The 21,481-nt window shown below is 33.9% G+C and overlaps 1 protein-coding gene across 1 annotated transcript in view; it reads right to left on the bottom strand.

The window, feature by feature from the left end:
• Window positions 1-677: 677 nt before the first annotated feature.
• Window positions 678-21,481, bottom strand: part of LOC129223086 (toll-like receptor 4) — a 49,025-nt gene continuing 28,221 nt past the window's right edge. Inside the window, exons 4-5 of the mRNA XM_054857651.1 lie at window positions 14,648-15,836; window positions 678-3,627 (exon numbers count right to left, since the gene is read on the bottom strand). Of these exons, the coding sequence (XP_054713626.1) occupies window positions 3,342-3,627; window positions 14,648-15,836 (1,475 nt within the window). The 3' untranslated portion in view covers window positions 678-3,341. The remainder of the gene's footprint in view (window positions 3,628-14,647; window positions 15,837-21,481) is intronic.

Raw genomic sequence — 21,481 nt, 5'->3', positions numbered from 1 at the left:
TTGCTAATTGTTGCGGATTGACAAGGAAGCAAAAGATTTGTAAGTGAATTTAAATTACAATTCGTCATGGAGTTGAAAATTTTCCTAAAAATTCAGGAGTCAACTTAAAAATGTCAAAGATATAATTTTTATTTTAAAAACTTCGGCAGTTTTGTAATTTCTGAACAACACATCATCGTTTTACCTTTTTTAAAAAAACATGTTTTTAAATAAATTTCATAACTTACGATTTCAAGCGACAAAGACATAGAAAGCATTTGCTGAGGAAAAATTAAGTTCTAACCTTATTCCACTGCAAACTGACATTGAAAATCACAGGTATGCAAAAAGTTAATTCATATTTCTAGCAAAGTTTCAGCTATAAATCCGCTGGAATTGAAGTTTTTTTTTTTTTTTTTTTGACATTTTAAGTGGCCAGAGCTGAAAGTCTATGCGATCCGATGCTCTCAGTGATTGTCGAGGCCTCTGGTCTAAAGCTTCTCCTAAATAAACTAGCAAATCTGTTCGCTTAAACTTTACAAATTTCTATTAGCTATATGAAAATTTTAATCTTTGACAAAAATATTAGAAAATGAGAAATATCATGTATATATATGAGTGTGGGGGTGTGTATACGTATCACTTACAACGAAAAATTAATTGAAATGAACAAACAAACAAATAAAAAAAAACGCATGGTAATACACTTTATTTATCGATAATTTCTTGTATCAGAAACTTCACAATATGAAAATGTACACAACACCGGTGTGAAAAGCACAACCCATTGGAAAGCTCTAATAATGCACAAATGCATGAATGAACCTAAAATGTAAGGAGAAAATACGAAATACTTCCTTCAATACGCGAAATGCACCGCCAGCTCAGTCATTTCCAGCCGAGGACTGCAGTTCCGTGCTTATTAGCACTCATCAGCCCGGCATAGGAAAGTGACTGAGCTGGAAATGGAAAACCTCTTAAGGAAGCCAAGAGTGCGAAACAAACTGGTAGCTAATATAGAATTAGCAGACCAGACGAGTGACCGAAGCAATGGTTCGGTTCAACTCGAAGATTGAACGCAAGGCAAGGTATATTCAGTAAATTACCGCCCATTGGCCAGGGCTAAAGCAGAAATACGTGAAATACACCGCCAGCTCAGTCCTACCAGTTTGTTTCGCACTCTTGGCTTCCTAAGAGGTTTTCTATCTCCAGCTCAGTCACTTTCCTATGCCGGGCTGATGAGTGCTAATAAGCACGAAACTGCAGTCCTCCGCTGGAAATGACTGAGCTGGCGGTGTATTTCACGTATTTTTGCTTTATCCCTGGCTAATGGGCGGTAATTTACTGAATATACCTTGACTTGTGTTCAATCTTCGAGTTGAACCGAACCATTGCTTCGGTCACTCGTCTGGTCTGCTAATTCTATATTAGCTACCAGTTTGTTTCACACTCTTGGCTTCCTTAAGAAGTTTTCCATCTCCAGCTCAGTCACTTTCCTATGCCGGGCTGATGAGTGCTAATAAGCACGAAACTGCAGTCCTCGGCTGGAAATGATTGAGCTGGCGGTGTATTTCACGTATTCCTGCTTTAGCCCTGGCTAATGGGCGGTAATTTACTGAACTTCCTTCAATATTTGGACATTTAGAATCTAATTAACTTCAATAGTCTATGACGACATTTGGAATAAATGTAAGGATTTTTTTAATGGGAAACATGAAAAAAAAATCTATAAATAATGTGCAAAAAATGATGAATAGAAAGGAAAAAAAAATCATATATGAAATAGCTAAGCCAGAAAAAATATAAGTTCTACTGTACAGACGTAACTTGACAGCTAATAAATCGTCGAATTCACTTGGCAATATCGATCTCATTCTTTCAGTTTTTATTTTGAAATACATATTCCTAAAATGGAAAAAAAAAAAATCAGAAAAAGACTGCTCTTTGATTTTGAAGTCAGTTACTATTTTAAAACATTCATTTCTTTCTTATGAAGAAGTTGTAAAAAGTACAATCTTTTTTAAATAATAATGACTTCTAGGAGCCTGATCTTGCGAAAAGTAATGTTATTGAAGAACCATTAGTATTTCTTCGGAAACGATTTTTGTAATTATATTGTAACCAATGTGATCAAAATTGTTCATTAGTCATGGAAAAATTGCTTAATGACAACTTATACAGAAGAAAAGAAAGAAAGGAAAAAAGAAAGAAGCACCAGACTAATAGGTTTTGAGTGATCCTCATAAACTTGATGACAATTTTGGCAATTTTACAAAGTTCAATTAAAAAAAAACCTTAAATTCTAAAATCTAATGTGAAAGCTCTGAAATATAACGCATTCCTTCGTTCTTGATTAAAATTAAACCTTGTTTAGGGGGAAATGTTAAATAAACATTTTGTTAGTGCCATAGTTGTTTAACGTGAATTCGGAAAATCGTAATAATATTTTCATATCTTACAATGAAAGGCAAAGTTATGTCAAGGAAAGTTAAACTAGCTGCGTGTGCACATGACTGACTACTTTTCTTGAGAATGGTATAGTGGAAGATAATTCCAAATTCTTCTTCTCAGTAGAATTTTAAATTAATTTGTTCATTCTTTAACTGTCTATCTCTATTACGATACTAAGCATTTTACCTTAGCGTCGAATAAAGAGGAAATCCTATAAGTTTTTTTCTTCTTTTGTTGTTGGAAATATATAAATAAAATTCCTAATGGGTAACGGACACAAAAGGTCATATTCTAAATTCCAAAAAGCGAATTATTTGGAGCTTAGCAGTAACTGGAAAAAATAAATCTTTCGGCTAAAATGAACGGAGACGAATTTATATGAGTTGGCATGCCTATACGATGAACATAAAGTGGAATAGATACTCAATCGAACACACATATACCTTTCCGGAGACTCACCAATTTCTTGAATTTAAAACTCTGAAAAAAAAAAAATTACAATCAAACCTCGTCAAAACGAACTCTAAGTAAAATTCAAAATCAATTCGTCTTAACCGTTGTTCGTCTTATCCAGCAAACAATACGACAGTGATCAGAAAAGTAGGTCACCTTAGCGATAATACGTTTCAAGCGAGTTCGAATAAACGAGGTTTGACTGTAATACAAACCTAACCTGGCAGCACTGTGAAAGGTACGCAGGTTCTTATTGCATTGGGTTTGTGCCCCAAGTACAGTAATTTTTCTTCTTCTTTCTTTCTTTCTTTCTTTATTATTCCGGTTTTTTTTTTTTTTTTTTTTTTTGAGGGGGGTGGGGAATTTAACTGATTGATGCTTTCTGAAAATACTGGCCTTGTTCATAAGCTAACTGAACAGTAGAGAGAAAGAACACACCCACACAATCATCATCATGTTCATATGTGTCCAGGATTCGCCCTGGCACGGACATAATACACTGCACCGGGTCCTTTTCTATTGAAACGGTACCACTCTTTGATGTCCCTCCACTTGAAGAGCAGGGCCAATCCAAACGCCAGGACGACGAGCAGAGTGACTCCTAGACCAATAGAGACGCTTCTGACGATGTGCTCGTGGTGCACAATTCTAAATGCGATATCACTTTGTGCATACTCGCATTTGAAATCATCCTCACTGAGAGTTGAAATCAAAACATTGGTCAGTGTTGCCGGCATAGAACACCTGGAAAATAAATGTCATTTAGTTTTTAATTCAAAAATTTTACTTGTTCAATTAGATAGCTACCAACTGTCCTCCTAAGGCTTGGTTAGCCTGTACATCAACTCAAAAGTTTGCAGTAGTGGGGAAAAAAAAACTGATATTTACTTCATTCGTTTTTTTTTTTTTTTTTCGTTTTTTTCTCTCTCTCTCATCCAACTGAATACTACTAAATCGATTCCTCGAGAATCCCCTGTACCAACTACCACACTTGGTTTACCGGTTAGAGGGAGCTTTTCTATTGCTGGCAATACGTTCAGTCTTTTCGACACCAATAGAAATTGTCTACGAAATGATAAGATTACTTACGCAGCGGTGCCCACCTGAAGGGGGGTCAGTGGTTGGAAGTAGCGCGCTACAAGTAGCGACGCTGCTGTAGTAACTACATTTTTTATTAGTTTGTAGTGTAGCGCACTACTTTTTTAAAAAAGTAGTGTAGTGAGTAGTTAACTACAAAAAAATAGTAGTTTGTAGCGATTTCTGGAAACTACTTTTAAATAAACTGAAAACAAAAACAAAGGTTCAAACGAATTTGATTGGCTCAAATTTTACACAAGTACATCAGCGGATGCAATGAGAAATAAGACTCATAAAAATACGAGCTGACCGCAGGCATTTCATTTTGACGCCATACATTCTATCTGTTTGACGCCATTAGTTTTTTTACCGTTGTAATTTTGATATTTCACCAATATTCATATTGCAAAAAGCACTTATTTTCGCGAAAATAAAGATATCGGTGATTTCGCGAGTTGAAAATTTGGTGAATTTTATATGAACTGACCGAAGATTAAAAAACAAAAATATTTTATCGAGTCGTAAATTTTTGACAGTATTCACCAAATAAAAAGAAGCTACTTAAGATGTTATAGAAAAGGATGAAATTGAACTGTTCTGGAGGACTTACAATAAGTACGAGCATTACAGTGTGTGAGAGTATGATAACGGACATTTTTCTTAATGTCTACTGATGAGCTAATTTATCAATATTTTTGTTCAATTCTCTTACGGTGTGTGTGTGTATCAGGATCCCCCCCCCCCAAAATCGAAAATTGATTTTTCAAGTCGCACACTCTCTTATATTTTATCCTTTTACATCCAAAAATAATCATATAATTTGAACAACGGCAGCAAGTGCCAATTATGTCTGAAAGTGTGAATCAGCACTTGTGTAATGCTAGGCCAAATTGAAATAAAATGTTTTTTTTTAGAAACTCAAAATTTCTGTTGATAAAACGTTGCACCTATACCCACATATGCACCACAAAAACATTTATTCAAATTGAAAACCATTTAGATATCCAACACGTGCCTAACATTTATAATTTTCTTCAAAAAATTAAGTTTGTGATACATATTTTCAGAAATGTAAGATTTTACGAAATTATCAAGCTGAAAAATATAAACAGTAAAGTAGAAAAGTAGGTAATTAGCGTTAAATAGAAATGTTTGTTTTCCTGCAATTTTTAAGTCTCCCACATAGTACTCAAAGATCTTTTTTTTCCAGGTTGAGTTAAATTTTTCATTTAAAATGTATTATTTTTTTATTATTCGTTTGTAATTGTTGATCTTTAAATGTGTTCGTTATTAATTTTTGAACTTGATATTCTATTTAAATTTATATGTAATTTTTTAAAAGATAACTGAAAAAAAAATCAATTTTTTAAATGAAATTATAAATTTTAGGTCAAGTGTGGCATATCTAAATGTTTTTAAATTTGAATAAATGTTCTTGTGGTACATGTGGGGTGTTGGGTACAGGGGCAACGTTTCCCAACAAAAATTTCGAGTTTCTAAAAAACGTTTTTTTTTTTGAGCAATCACGATTGCTTATTGCTTTCATTTGACTGTTTTTGGCGTGCTATCATTTTTCCCACCGGCGCGGCGCCACCCTCTGCCAGCACCACCCGTCGCGGCGGCCGGCCTCACGATGCTGCTCCTCCTGCGAAAACCGTCTCCAGGTTGCGTCCATACCCTACACACACACACGCATACATACACGCACCAACACACATGCACACACAAACACATACACACACAAACACATACACACACAAACACATACACACACATACACAAACACCACCATACACACATATACAAACACATACTCAAACACACACACACAAACACATACGCATGCATACAGATACCTACACATACACACAAATACACACAACTGCCCACACATTCATGCCTGCACACAGACATAAACACATATGCTTACACACACATACCCCGCCCCCACACACACAAACACTCATACACACAACTACCCACACACTCATGACTGCACACAGACACAAACACACATGCCTACACACATACACGTACCCCCCCCCACACACACATACAAACACACACTCGTGATTGCGAAAAATATAATTTGAATTCAAGATGACAAAATTCAAATTTTTTTTTTTTTTTTTTTTTTGCCATTTGGTCTAGCATACAAGTACTGTTTTACACTTACAGGTACAAGTTGGCACGGGTTGCCCTTGTGCAAATTATATGAAACTTTTTTTCACGATTGTTTTGACACAAGAGGAAAAATACAAGAGTGTATGCGACTTGAAAAATTGACTTTCATTTTTTGAGGGACAACCTATTGTGTATGCTTTTTATTTGCTTATTTTTTGGAAAGTAGCGAAGTAGCGACTACATTTCAAAAGTAGTTTGTAGTTACTACATTTTGAAAAAAGTAGTTGTAGCTGTAGTTAACTACATTTGTAAGAAAGTAGTTGTAGTTGTAATTCGCTACAAAAAAAATGTAGTTTTTCCAACCACTGAGGGGGGTCATGGCACAGATTGCGCCATTGAAATTTTGAGGGGTAGTTTTAACTATTCTTGGAGGGGGGTTCTTGCTTTTGGGGGAGGGGGTCTTTGCAACATTTGGGGGGTGCCCTTACTCTTAGGGGGGGAGCCCCCCTGACTTGCGAACCAATAGTCAAACATTCATTTGAGAATACCTAAAAGGTAGTGAGTGTCAGACAGCACCGTATTTTTTTCTTTCAGCTCATCAAATCTCTCTTTTCTAAGCGGTGATGTTACTGAAACGGTAAACGAAACACTTTTCGTTTCAACGTTGTCTGTCAGTTATTCGACGACGTGAAACTCACGCCTTAAAAATATCTTCATTTCAAATAACACTAAACGCCTTCAGAGGCGAATGACTACACCAATATGCGCCTAAAAAAAGAAACAGATTTTTACTTTCTTCTATATCTAATACATAGAAGAAAGTATTGGATTCGTGCAAATTTTCGAATTTCGAATTTTGACGGATTCGAACGTTTTGAGGTGTGCTGAGTCCATTTCGACTATTTTTGGAAAATGTCTGTCTGTCTGTGTGTGTGTATGTATGTGTGTGTGTATGTGTGTGTGTGTGTCACGTCTGTGTGTGACCAGTTTTTTGTGGCTGCTCTACAGCAAAAACTAGCGCATGAAATCGAACGAAATTTGGTACACATATGTGCCCCTATGTGAACTTGTGCCCATTGGTTTTTGGCGCGAATTCCTCCAAGGGGGGTGGAGCAATGGGACGTTTTTTGAGTTACGCGTGCTTGCTATTCCTCAGGAAGTAACTGGCGGAATCAGACAAAATTTGGTCCATATGTTGCCATTAACAGGAACAGGTGCTAATTCAATTTTGGTGTCAATAACTCAAACGGGGTTGAGCTATAGAACGTTTTTTGTCGTCAATTGTGACTGCTGTACCTCAAGAAATAATGAACAGAATGAAAGAAAAATTTATCGGCAAGTAGTCCTTAGTGGGTATAAGAGCTGATTTTATTTTGGTGTCAACAGCTAAAAAGGGGGTAGCGCAATCGCCCGTTCTTTTTTTCCATTGTGAGTGCCCTATCTCAAAAAGTAATGCTACGTTCTGGTTGAAATTTGGAATATATGTGAATCCATATGTAAACAGGCTTTGGTTCAATTTTGACGCCAATCGCTCCAAGAGGTGTTGATTTTTTTTTTTTTTTTTTTTGAATAAAAATAGCTTTATTAATGCAACAATAAGAAAGATAAATCGTAATAGATTGTCGTCTGCGTATTTCTCGTGATTTTAATTGAATGGAAATGATCGGAAATATTATCTCAATGATTTAAAATTTTTAACTGTTGCCATCTTATGTTTGTTAACAATTAAAATATTTGTAATTAATTCAAGCAAGGATTTTAAAATAACTTTCAATTTTCGCTCTTTGCTTTGCTTTTGCAATAATTCAGACATTGGGATGGTAGTCAAGTTTTTGCACGTGTAATTTTGTTTTTTTGGGAATATTGCTTCCTCGTCAAGCATGGGGAGGGATCAGAAAAAAAAAAGAAAAATATAGAAGAAAGTTTCGTGATGGCCACAACATACTAGTTTCGTTTGGAACAAATCCTCCCAATAGGAAATTAAAAGACAATTAAATTTTTATTTACCAAATTGCTGGAAAGCTTCCAAAAACCTGTGGAGGTATCTTTAAATGCCTAACTCAGTCGACAACTATTCAACTTGTATTGCCACCCAGCAATTGAAATCAAATCTGCAGGATCATTGAAATCAAATCCAACAAATCTGCTGGATTTAAAAGCTCTCAAAACTGTACCAATGCCATGAGAAAATGATGGGACTCAATCCGTCAGTGAATAAAGGGTTAAAAATATATCTATGAGAACATGATTATAAAACAATGAAGCGTTTTAAACCTTTTTTAACAGAACACAGTGACAAAATATTAGAAAAAAGTCGTGATGACACAACGTAAAGTATGAAAAAAAAAGGCTTCACTCCTGTCAGCTGTGATGTAAACAGAATTTCTATCGCTCGTACAAATACACTACAGTAAAGCACCGTTTATACGTTTTTGAACGCACTGTATGAAAAAAGCGTACAAATGAAAAAACGTATAATTGGTATAGGTTAATGTATATTAGACTCTCCAGGGACCAACTTAAAAAACGTATATAAGTGAAACGTATAAACGGTGCTTCACTGTATATCAAATTCGATCTGGCTACCGAGTGAACCAACTCACAGCCGGTCCGTTTTTAATCCTTTATTTAGTTACTGGTCCTTTCAGTCGCAACAATTTTCTGATGGACTGTATCATTTTGAAAGCTTTTAAATACAGCAGAACTCCGAAGTCTAATTGTTGGATGGCAATACAAGTGTACTGGTCACTCTCGTCTCCGTTGCTGTTGATTTTCTAAATTTGGAAAGAATACAATTTCTGTTAACCAAAGGAATGATGAACATCAAAAAGGCTATCCATGAAGCATGCGCATTATTTCGCTTCAAAACATGATTTCAATGTGTAATTGAACTCTATTTTAGTTCTACTGAAAAATGAAATCGTGTTGCTTTTCTTATTAACGGGTTTGCTATTAAAATTCTAATCAAAATTAAAATTCTATTAAAATTCTAATCAAAATTAAAATTCTATTAAAATTCTAATCAAAATTCTATTAAAATCCTAATCCAAGGGTTTTTTTTTTTTGTTTTGTTTTTTTCTTGGAAGAATTTATTCTTTCCTAGAAAGTTTAAAAACATAAATAATTGCAAATAAAAAAAATATGCGCACGTTTAACTGAAGTAGTGTTCAAATTTTTTCTGCCCGAGGGCCGCACCTCATTTTAAAATCATTCTCGCGGGCCAGAACGCACACAAAATTTCAAAATCTTTCATTCTTTTCTATAACACAGAAAAAAGTAAAGAAAATTACACACCAATAATTATTGTTATCAATTACTTGATGCTTATTTTATAAAATGCATGTTTTTCTGAAATCAAATTTCTAAATATTTGGCACCAAATTTGTGACATTGTCATTAATCAAGATTTTCGATTTGTAACACTGAACAAAATAACGGGTCACACGGATCAGCTTCGCCTGCCGGATGTGGGGCCCACGGGCCATAGGTTGTGGACCATTGTGTTAAACAAATATCAATCTTACCCTTTGATTTTCGAAAATACTCAAGTTGAAAAAAGATATACAGAATAACGTAGTTTTGGTCTAATTAAATGTTAAACAATAACTTAGATAATTGTTTCAATACTTTGTCCTGTGGTAATAACACTGCAGAACAGCGATTTGGTTGTCTTAGACTAGTGACTTCTTTCTCATAAGAGTTCAAAAATTATCTCAATTTTAGTCTGTCACGACAAAGTTTTAAGCTACAAAGGTATCAAAACTTCCAATTTGCTAAACTTAGGATATTTTTTGGGGGGAAAAAGGGAAAAAAAATATTTTGAGTTAGCAACAATCATAAAGTTTTGTGTACACAATATGAAAAATGACTTTTTTGTGACACTGGTACGCGGAAGAATTGCCTTTCGTTCCTTTCTGTTTTTTTTTTAGCAATCACGATTGCTTATTGTTCTCACCTGACTGTTTTTGGCTTTCCTATGATTTTATTTTCCCACCAGCACCCTCCGCAGCATCACCGTCGACCGGCTCCTCACGATGCTGCACCTCTAGCGAAAACCGTCTCCAGGTTTCGTCAATATCCTACACTTACACGCATACATACACGCACCTACACACATATACATATATACACCTACACACACATACATACACCTATACACACATACACAAACACATACACACACAAACACACACACACACCTACACACTCACATACAGACAACTACCCATACACTCATGCCTGCACACAGACACAAACACACATGCCTACACACATACACATACCCCCTACACACAAACACACATACTCCCTACACACAAACACACATAACCCCCACACACAAACACACACGCCTACACATACACACTAGACGTTAAACCCCGGTTATCACAAATTTGCCATTTCAACTGCGCTTGCGCGCGGACTTGGCGTTTTGGGCTTTCTGTTTTAAGATTTCGTGTTGCTTGTTTATGTTTAGAAGAAGCGAGAGTTCCACCAAATTAATGAATGCGATTAGAATATTTTCACAGCGATTTCGTGATACATTATCTGAAATTACGGATATGAATAACTGATAATCTTATGAAAAAAATGACACTTCAATATTTATTGGTTTGGAAATATTTATTTAACATAAATGTAAAACACATTGTGTACTTCAAAAATAATTGGAATATTAGTACAGAAATCCGTCTTTTGCGGATATTTTACGTTAGGCGTAAACAACTTAGTATTATACATTTTTATTTAGGTTGAGGGTTCGGCTTTGTATTAGAAGTGAAGCTGCAATTCTAGTACGCTCTTCTGAGGTTAAAAATTTGGTCCTGAAAAGGGACATACGAATCAGACACTGAATTCATTAATAATTAAGACGCAAAATTCAAACTTTACCGAGGCCTAAAAACTAAATCAGAGTTTCTGATTTCTAATTTTTATCTGTTGCTATCTCATATTTATTACCAAACTTAAAATGTTTGTAATTAACTTTAGCAAGATTTTTGAAATCAGCTAAGTCTGCGCTCAAGCGCAGTTGAAATGGCAAATTTGTGATAACCGGGATTTAACGTCGAGTCATATACACACACTCGTGATTGCGAAAAACATAATTTGAATTCAAAATGACAAAATTCAAATTATTATTATTATTATTATTATTATTATTATTATTATTATTATTATTATTGCCGTCACCATATATTGAACTAAAATTTCTCACAAATAAAAATAACAATGTTTTGCAAAAGCAACACTTGATAATAAAAGTATTGAAAAACAAGAGAGAAATGCAATTTTTTCTATATATACAAAGGCACATATTTTTTGAATTAGCGAACTTCGAAAGAATCTAAATTTACCTGGAAAAATATGAATGATTGTTGTCATTTGGTTTTGATAGGAGCTACTGCCTTTGGCAAGGTAAATTTTATGTTGTTCTGGCACACAATAGGGACAATGAAAAAATGATTTTGATAGTTCTGTATTAGTAAAATGACCTAAAGTGTCATCTTGTGACGTAACATAAGATAAGGATGGAATGCTTTCACTGTAGCCTTTTTTAGTAATAGCCTTTTGTCTATTACTAGTACAACAGCTTCTTTCCCGCCTGTTTCAGAAAATCTCCAAAATGGCTTATTTGACTTCTTTTTTTCTAGGCGTGTTGAAGTTTTGAAATGAGGAAAAATATTATTACATTCAGCATATTGCAATGAAACAATAAAATAAATGTATAATATAACTAGAAATAGTGCGAAATGGAAGTATTTATGTGACACTGAATAACAATAAAATTCATAATTTCATTCAAGCATCCTTTTTTTTTTTATTGATGCAGAGCTTTCAAACATATTTTGTTATTATTTGCATCAACAATAGGGCAAGTTGTAATTAAATTTAATTCAATGTAGTATGATTTATCTTAATATAGAACTGCCATGGGGGCAGTGAGCAACGAATTAATGGTCTCTCACTGTTCCTGTCTCTTTGTTCCCTCACTGCAAAATGAAAATTCAATGGCTGCCATTCTCAGACAAAGAAAATTATCAAAATCATTTTACTGCTAAAAGGAACGTTAGTTAATAAGCTAATGTAAGATTAATAACACCAGTCTGTAAAGTTTATCTTACAGTTTAGAAACAGTGCAACAAACAATGGAGATACTTTTACTTCGATGGGTTCAAACTGTAAAGAGACAGCTATTTTTCTTACACGATACTTGAAAGCAAACCTTTTTCCATAATGTTGTTCACAGTATGTCGACCTGACTTTTCAAAAGTTTTACTCGGGCTGGAAATATCCAAACAGAAAATATATTGCCATTGTCTCTGTGTAAAATCTTCCTGCAAATTTGTTTTAATCGAAAAAAAAAAAAAAAAAAAAAAAAAAACATCATCTTTATCGTGTAGTGAAAATTATTTGAAAAACAGATTCGCATTTTATATTTTAACTCAACTGGTCAGAAGTTAGTTTTGGAAAAAATCATTTGCACAATGAAATAATATAGAAAATACTAATATTAAATCTGCCCAGTAAATCGTGTCTGACATTTCTTTTTTCGTCTTTGAGCTGGTTCATGCGATTATGACAACAACAAAACAAGTCAAAGAGTTAAAGGAATGTTGTTATGGATATCACATCAACTACGAGGATTTATCTATTGCGTCACAGCCGAAACAACAAATCATAGTCACTGGTGGACGCAATTTTTAATCCCGGAATAAATGACAACCAATGAGTAAACTATTACGAATAAACTGGCGTGTCAATGTAGAACTAATAGCGAGTGGTGTGATCATAATATTTATGACAGAAACTCTGCATTTATCCGTATGAAACTAGCAAAGTGTTATCTCTACTAATAGTAAAGCAGAAGGTTTGTCTGGATGTCTGCCTATAACGACAGTCTGTCGAAGACTATCCGGTCTATTTTTATAACATTTGGCACGAAATTAGTCTGAAGCATAAGGGTGAACATCCCAAAAGCGGTTTTTTTTTTCGAAAATTCGATTTTGTTCTCCCTTTTCCGCCCCCCCCCCCCCCAAGTTTAGCCTCATTTTCCCTATAAATTTATTAAGCAGTGGGGTGAACAATTTCATGCGCAGTTATAAGAATTCTGTCATTCGAAAACTTGTCGTGCATTAGGAGAAATTTGTTCGCAGTTTCTACAAACCTTAAGAGAGTTATGAGAATTATTTTTAGTAAACTTAAATCCAAGGATTGCGTTAAGCAAGTCAAGCGATTCTGAATAATTGAGCCCGAGAATAAAATCAAAAATTAAATAAGATGAATGATTTTCCTTTTCGCAGCTCAAATTAGCGTTCTATTTTGTTGCCTGGTTACGTATAAAGTTGTCTGCTGTTATTTTCTTAATTCTGTACCTTAGAGCCAGACAGACCTAAGTCCGAAATTTGCGATTTTGCGTTTAGTATTGCATTGTATGTAGAAGTCTATTCCGCATCAACCCATGTGAACGTAGTTCTTTTAAAAAAAAAAATCCTTTTCATTTTTTTTACCAGTGTTAAAAGAGCGAGCGTCCCATCTTTTGTATACGTCACAAAAAAAAGTTTTTCCTCTCCTCTGTAAAATTACCATAATGTGCCTTACGTCTTTCTAACTATGAGGTACAGAATTTTAATAGAAGGATGCTCTGTGAATTATTAATTAAAGTGTCTACATAAGAAAGATGTATTATTTGATTATTAAATGAGAAAAAAAATTGAAAACCTATTTTACAACTTTTTCAATTGGCTTCTGTTGGTTGTTGGTTTCTGTGGGTAACATTTTTAAAAATATTTTTTCTTTCATTTTGTCTCTGTACTTTTCATTAAAAATCATATAATTAAAAATTCTTTAACTGTGCGGTACGGTTTATTACTACTGATCGTGATTTATACTACTATTATTTCTTTTCAAATAATGAGCAATTTTTAATTTTAGCTAATTTCAGGAGCAAATAATTTTTTTTTCTTTCCTTTAGAGTTAATACAGTTTACGGTTTGGTGTTTGATTTATTATTAATTTAATATATTAACATCAAATATTACATTACCTTATAAAAAGAACTGTTCTAATGAATTTTAGTTCAATAAACAAAACAAGCGTTGTTGAAATTTCCTCATCGTAAAGTCAGACAACTTTTGACCCGATAAAGGTAAAATTAATACGATTTTTGGTAAAATAACGGAAGTAATGTGACGGAAGTGATGTCATAAATGGGCGAGCATTTGACAATAACTTAGAGACATCTCGAAAATTTTGAAGCCGTGTCCAATTCAGTGACAAGCGAATATGAGTACATGTAACCAGGGTTTTGTTTTATTTTGTGTTTTTCTTGCAGAAAATAGTTGCTTCGTAATAGAGGGTAATCGATTGGTAATCGTTGAAGAAAATTTTTTAATCTGACGAAAATATGAAGAGGCCTTGAAAAACAATATTACTGTATGCAATAACAGAAGTTACCGCTAGTAAAATAATAAAAAATGATTAGTCACTTGTTTACCACAAATTAATTTATCTTAAAAAAAAAGTGCCCAAGGCATCTTAAAATGATATTACGAAGAAAACTTACTTTAAATCTGCGCTGTAAATCCGTTGGATGTGGCATTCTGTAATCCACTTTAGAGTGCAATCGCATGTCCATGGATTTTTCTGGAGGTTAAACTTTCTCATTTTAGCACAAGAAGTCATACCACTGGACAAGCTACGTAGCTGATTTCCTTCTAAATCCAATTCTTGAAGAACTGGTCTGCTGGAATTGAACAGTCCATCGAACGCCTGTGGATGAATGTATGCCAGGTGTCGGTTATATCGCATTTGCAGTGACTTGAGATTGACAAGATCCGAAAATGTCATCTCTTCTATATGCTGGAGTTTGTCGATGTGACTCAACTCGAGTATTTCAAGCGAACCCATCTTGATGAAGGACTTCTTGTCGATGGTCTCAATCGGGTTTCCATTTAAACGTAAGTGTTTCAGATTTCTCGCACTGCGCAGAGAATTTGTGGGCACATTGTGGAAATCGTTGTAAGACAAGTCCAGAAACTCCAGTTGACCTGTGTTGTGGAACATATTAGGTTGGAAATCGTAAGCTTTAATGCTGGACAAATCCAGCCACCTGAGATTAATCATTCTGTTAAAATGAATTGGATCCACATGTATCAATGGGTTATCAGAGAGAGACAACTCTTGCAATCCAATGAAGTTGTAAAAGATATTGTTAGGGAGCGATTCCAATCCATTGCTACTTAAGTTCAAAGATTTCAAGTGGTCGAGTCCATAGAAACCGTTCTCTTCAAAATGTCTGATGACGTTGTTAGCTAGGTTGAGGTACTGCAAGTTGATCAAACCTCCAAAAGCAGACTGCGTGACTGAATGTATCCTGTTGTGACTCAAATCGAGGACTTGTACAGAAGAATGAGAAAGCTCAGTATCTAGTGTACTTATGTTGTTTGAACTGAGATCCATGTGTGTGATGTTCGCTGGCCAGTCTGTTACTGGAGGCACAACCGAAAACCAAACTCTTGAGCAATCTAATTTCATATAGTTTTGCTCATCGTTATTTTCACAATAGCATACTGTTTTACATAAAGTATCTGAAGTCAGCGATAAGCTAATGCATAAAGTTAGCAGGACTATAACTTGTAAAAATGACATGATTATGCTCTTTTGTTTCATATTTTTCGTATAATGAGCTCTTCTGAAAGAATAAATAAATGACAATGAGTTTAAAAGAGAAGAAAACACAGTTATAATGAAATCTGCGAGTAGCTAGTCTTACTTTTTTTTTTTTTTTTGACCCGCAGCGTAGTAAACATTAAAACATTTCTGGTACCGGTGAGATTTTCTTCTTTTTTTTTTTTTTTTACAAAAAAATAACTGCAACTATTAAACATGAAAAAAAAGATCTTTTTTGGAGAATCACAAAAAAATTTAAAATGATGATAATCATAATAACAATGATCATCAAACTAGTAACCTAAAATAAATCACAAAAAATGCTCTATTTTATTATTTGAATAACGAAATTTTTTTATCGCGAGTAAGTCAAATTCTCAAAGGGCTGATAAATTATTTTAAAGGCCTTTGCCGGTCCGCTGGACAAACGGTTAGGAAACGCTGGACAACATTCAGAATAGGGGTAGATTGGCTATATAATGGATTTATCGCTATTGGGATGGAAACTGAGAACTTTCTAGCTGGCGGCATTATACAAGTAATGGCAACCTTATCATTTGATGCCATGGTTGGTCAAATTTACATGTAAAATACAGTAGACTCTCGTTTTACGCGGGTTTATTTTACGCGGTTTAAGATTTGACACCTTTATTTTATTTTACGCGGATGAGTTTCAGTTTTTCGCGAATGCGGCAATACATACAGATAAAATTTCCCCCTCTCTTAAAATCCAAACTCATAAAGATTGCAGATAACGCGTAATCAATTGCATTTTGGTGTGCTAATAATCGAGCTTGGTCCACTGGAGACATTTTGTACGATTGGTTTCAGAGCTCTTTCCAGAAGTAAAGTTATTAAACTCACACAGTTCAGAACTCACTGAGGCCAAAACCAATGAGGATACTGACGTACAACCAAAAATGTTTATATTGAAAAATTTGAGCCATTAGACAATAGAAGTGATCTTTCTGATTTGTTAGTGAAGGAAGATTCTACATTAAATATGATGCAAATGATCATGGATGCGTTAATGCTCTGCAAAGAATTACAGAGAAAAATTCTTAATGACTGCCAAAAGACTATCATAGCCAGCTCCTCTTTATAAACATGACACGAAATTAATTTATGTTTTCTTTTTACATGTTGTATATAAAAGTCGATACGATATTAAACTTGTTATACAATTAGTCATCTCTAGAATGAAGTATTTTGTTATCTACGGAACCAAACCCCTATTTTAACACTAGTATTAAATCTCAATTTACGCGATTTCGATTTACGTGGCATTTCCGTGGAACGTAACCCTCGCGTAAAACGAGGGTCTACTGTACTTACTTATTTGTCGATACCTTTCATTATTTTATTTCATTTTCTTTAATGAACTTTTGAGTAAACAAGCTGTTAAACAGAACTAAAGGTTCCATTAAAATGTAAATGAACCCACTAAAACTAATTAACTTAACTCAATAAAAAATATTAAAGCGTCCACCAAAATTCGTAAAACAAGTAGTTCTAGTTTTCCACTCAGTGTTCTTTTTCCTCTGTATTTTCACACTAAGAAATATTGCAGTTCAAAGGCAGCTTTGGTACACTCTGTATTTTGTTGTTTTCGTAGTCTGTTTCTGTAAACTAGTGCTGGAGGAACATACAACAAAAGCTGAACAGTAAGATAGCTGAACGCGGAAAAATCAGGCTTCGAATTGATGCTGATTTGGTAAACGTCTGTAAGTAAAACAATTTGTGGCGAGTACAGGTTGTTTTCCTTTCACTGACAATGCATTGGCAGAGAAACACGTTTTACAGAATTCATTTTTATAGTGCTGGTGTACCATATCAGGCGCTGCATGGAATACAAAGGCAACTTGGGAATTCGAAGGTGACAAATAATGAATACAAATGCACAAAAAAGCTGCCTCCCTTTTTCCCCTTTTCAAAACACGTACACACGGCAACTATTTCATATTTTTTATTACCATTTTCGTAAAGATGGTCAGAAGTACAGTGCTGGCCAAATTATTAGACTAAGACTGTATTAAAAGCAAATCTTCATTGATTACATAGCTATAGACACATTAACGAACAGTGAAATAATTATCTAATATTTAGCATTCATTCCCTTGTTCTTGATAAGCATTTTAAGTCTTTTTGGCATATTTTTCACAAGGATACACCATTTCTTAACTTTTTAAAAAAGGAGGTACAAAATTGTGTATACCCACTATTATATATATACTCACATACACATACTTACTAATTGCCTAAAACTAACTTTAAATATAACAGAACACACTAATAAAAAGAATTAGTGAATGTTTAAGCTGATTGAGGTTGTTCCTAGTAGGTAGATAAACAAAGAACATAAACAAAGCAGACAGTGCTGCCACCTGCAAACATTAAATTATGCTAAAATAACGTAATAATCAGTGTACAGTATGTACTGTACTTTAACAGTAAAATAAATAGTATTTTAGTACAAATGGTGTACAAAAAATAAAAATAAAAACCCCTTTAGTCTAATAATTTGACCAGCACTGTAGTATTTATGTGTCGGCACGTTTTATATTTTATGTAATGGCTACAACTTGTTCAAGCGGGCTCCAAAAACTCAACCAGAAATAAATTAGTTATCAACTAACAAATAACAGTTCATGTTTTCATTTTTGTTTTCTATTTCTTCACACACGTTTCTAACTTTCTTGAATCAGAAGTTTAATTTAAGAGCTCGTTAATAAGACAGTGGAGAATAATAGCAATCAAAGACGCTTGATATTTGACAAAAAAAAAAAAAAAAAAAGAAAGGATGAATCTTGTTGAGGTCTACATTTTAGCTATTTGTTGTTGTAATATCTTACAGATACAAATTATAGATTGATCCTTCATGTTACGTCAATGAATGAAATAATATTCGTCATTCCAGAACTACAGGAATGTTCTACTTTTTTCGATGAAACACGTTGATTTCTTTTATTTGTAGTTGCATGACACATCGTGACTAAAAGAGAGCTTATAAATTTCTTTTTTATCCCAGGAGAAAAGAGGCGTAAAAGAGATAAAATATTTTTTCCCTTGTATTTTCGGAAAATATTTCAGAAAAATAATTTGTCTGTTTTCTTCGAAGTTTAACTTTCCAATACGTTTTGAAAGAATAGATAAGAATCTTAGAATGATTAGGAATTTTTCCACGAATAAAGAGCTTACTGGATCAGCGAACAAATCTTTGTCTGGCACTCATGCAATATGAGAGGATTGTCCTTAAAAAATGGCACATTTCTAACTTTTACAGAAGGTCGTTACTGTTAGCTATTAGGCTTTTTTAATTACAATCATTAGGGTAATTTTCAGTCCCAGTTTCTCCATTTCAAACTGCCCCTCTAATTCTAACTCTAATATTTTAATAATTTTGCTGCATTTGTTGATATAAATCAGAGGAAAAACTCCTGACCAGGAAATCACACGATAGTGTAATAACGAAAAAATAAAATAAATTAACAGAAGTAGTAAGAACAGAATAAAACGTGTTTCTGGCCGCATAAGTTGTTTGCCCTCGTGTCCCCTTTATAAATATATTAAGTCTTAAAGTCTTCTGAAAGCTTGAAAAGTCGCCAAATTTGGCGTGTTTCGGTGAGTAAATATGAACCGTTTTGAAATATGTGTTTAAAACTTTTCTTTCCACAGTGTTTTGACAAAAATTTAAACCATTTATTTATTTATTTATTTTTCATTTTTCTCAAAAATGAAAATTCAAATTGAAAAAATAAAATACTGTTGATTAGCATTGGGGTAGACCGGGGTACGTTTACGAGGATTTTTTTCAATGAAGTTTCTAAATTTTATTAGGAAATTTTATACATTGCTGTTTTCTGAAGCAGTTAATGGAGTCAAAATTGGTACATTCAGTTGTTGCTCAGTTTGTGTTTTTAACCGTTAAAAAAAAATTATTTTTGAGTCTAAGTCGGTTGCGTAAACTTGCTCCAAACACGGGGCACGTTTACGCATATTTATTTTGACACCTAACGTGGTTCTGTTAGAGTTTTGAACATAATGTCTTACCATCGTTAAAATAAAGCAAATTTATTACAGACTGAATAGTATATAAAGCTGAACGGGCATGAAGACAGCACTTCATAATTCTAAGCTACAAGATACGAATTTGTAACTCAATCAAAAATTAAATGGTGCTTTTCAAAACTATATAACGTGAAAATACTAAAAAATTTGAGAGTTCGGAGTGAAAAAAGCGTTAGGGCACGTTTGGAAGTAAGACACAGTAAGAACGTGCGTATAAAGGTGCTCAGGCGTCAACGCGTAAACTTGCCCCGTCGCCAAGTTTGTATTTATTTTTAACGCGCAAAAAAATTTAATAACGTGTCACATGTTACAAATACAATTCTCAGAAGAAAAAAAAAATCTGCTAATTTTTATATATTTGTTTTTTCTTAACTAAGTGTTATTTATTCACAATAAGCTTCAAAATTTTCAACACAAAATTACTCGACTTGGTAGAAAACAGATTATTCTTTCTGCTTGTTAGACCGAAGTTCTACTGATGCTCAAAAAAGTATGTGGGTATTTGCTAGGGAGCAGCATCAATATGTTATGACTGTTGGCTCTCCAGTTATAATCCGTTTCGAAAAAAGGGCACTGCGTAAACGTGCCCCGGTCTACCCTATTAAGCACTGCATTTCTTGAAAAGTAAAGCTCCCATTTTTTTTCTTTTAAAAGGTCTTAAAGTCATTTGAAGAAAATGAGGGTTTTTAAAGGAATCTATATGTAAAGGCAGTCTATAGAAAATTCTAAATTTTACTTTTTAGCAAGTGACCATTAGTCGCTTTTAATAATTTATAACTTTACATAGCTTTATTTTCATTTTCGGTTACGGCTTCATGACGAAATTTTACTTTTTATGGTAACAAGAAGAACGAAGTCTTAGCCGATTTGTCGAACCGTAACCAGTTTCCGCAAGCAATCTTTCAGCAGTGCCGAAAGATTCGTTTATCGTAGTGCCTTCTTTTTTCACAAAAAAAAAAAAAAAAATCTTGGATAAGGAAGGAACTAAGGAAGGAAAGGTGTCCACAAAACTAAATTAAATTTGACTTTTGGTCAATTGCTGCTAAATAAAATTTTGAATTTTCATGCCTATGCTAAGAATTTTCAAGCCTAACATTTAGAGTTCCTGAAAAACCATCAGTTTTTCAAATGCCTCAAAAAAACATGTTAAATGAAAAAGTGGAAGCTCTCCTCTTCAGAAAATGTAGTTCTCAACGTTACTGATAAGCAGTAACAAATATAAAAAATTAAACTTGGCATTTTTGATGAAAACACACACACACACACAAATATTTAAAACTTTTTTTTAAGGACCGTGGAAAGAAAAATTACACATATATTTCAAAATGGTGCATGTATTTTTTTGAAGAAAAATAACCTTTTAAACAAAGCAAATCGCAACAAAATATGTTGCACCGTTCCAGAGATAAAAAGGTTTTGCCGAATGTCGCAAGTGAGAAATAATGCCCGGAACATCTTAGGTGGCCAGGAATATTTCAGTTAAAGCCGAAATATACTCTTAGTTAACTTTTTCATAATTTTAACATATGTTGTATTCAAAAAAATTCTGAGTCTAACAACGTCCCCTCCCCCCCTCGGATTTGACATGGATTCTACCAGTAACATTAAATCAAGCGTGCTGATCAAAGTGAACATATAGCGAGATGGCTACTCTTGTGCA

The sequence above is a fragment of the Uloborus diversus genome, chromosome 5 (assembly GCF_026930045.1).
Source record: "Uloborus diversus isolate 005 chromosome 5, Udiv.v.3.1, whole genome shotgun sequence".
Lineage (NCBI taxonomy): Eukaryota > Metazoa > Arthropoda > Arachnida > Araneae > Uloboridae > Uloborus > Uloborus diversus.
Note: the sequence above shows the minus strand (reverse complement) of the source record. Positions and strands in the feature narration are given on the sequence as shown.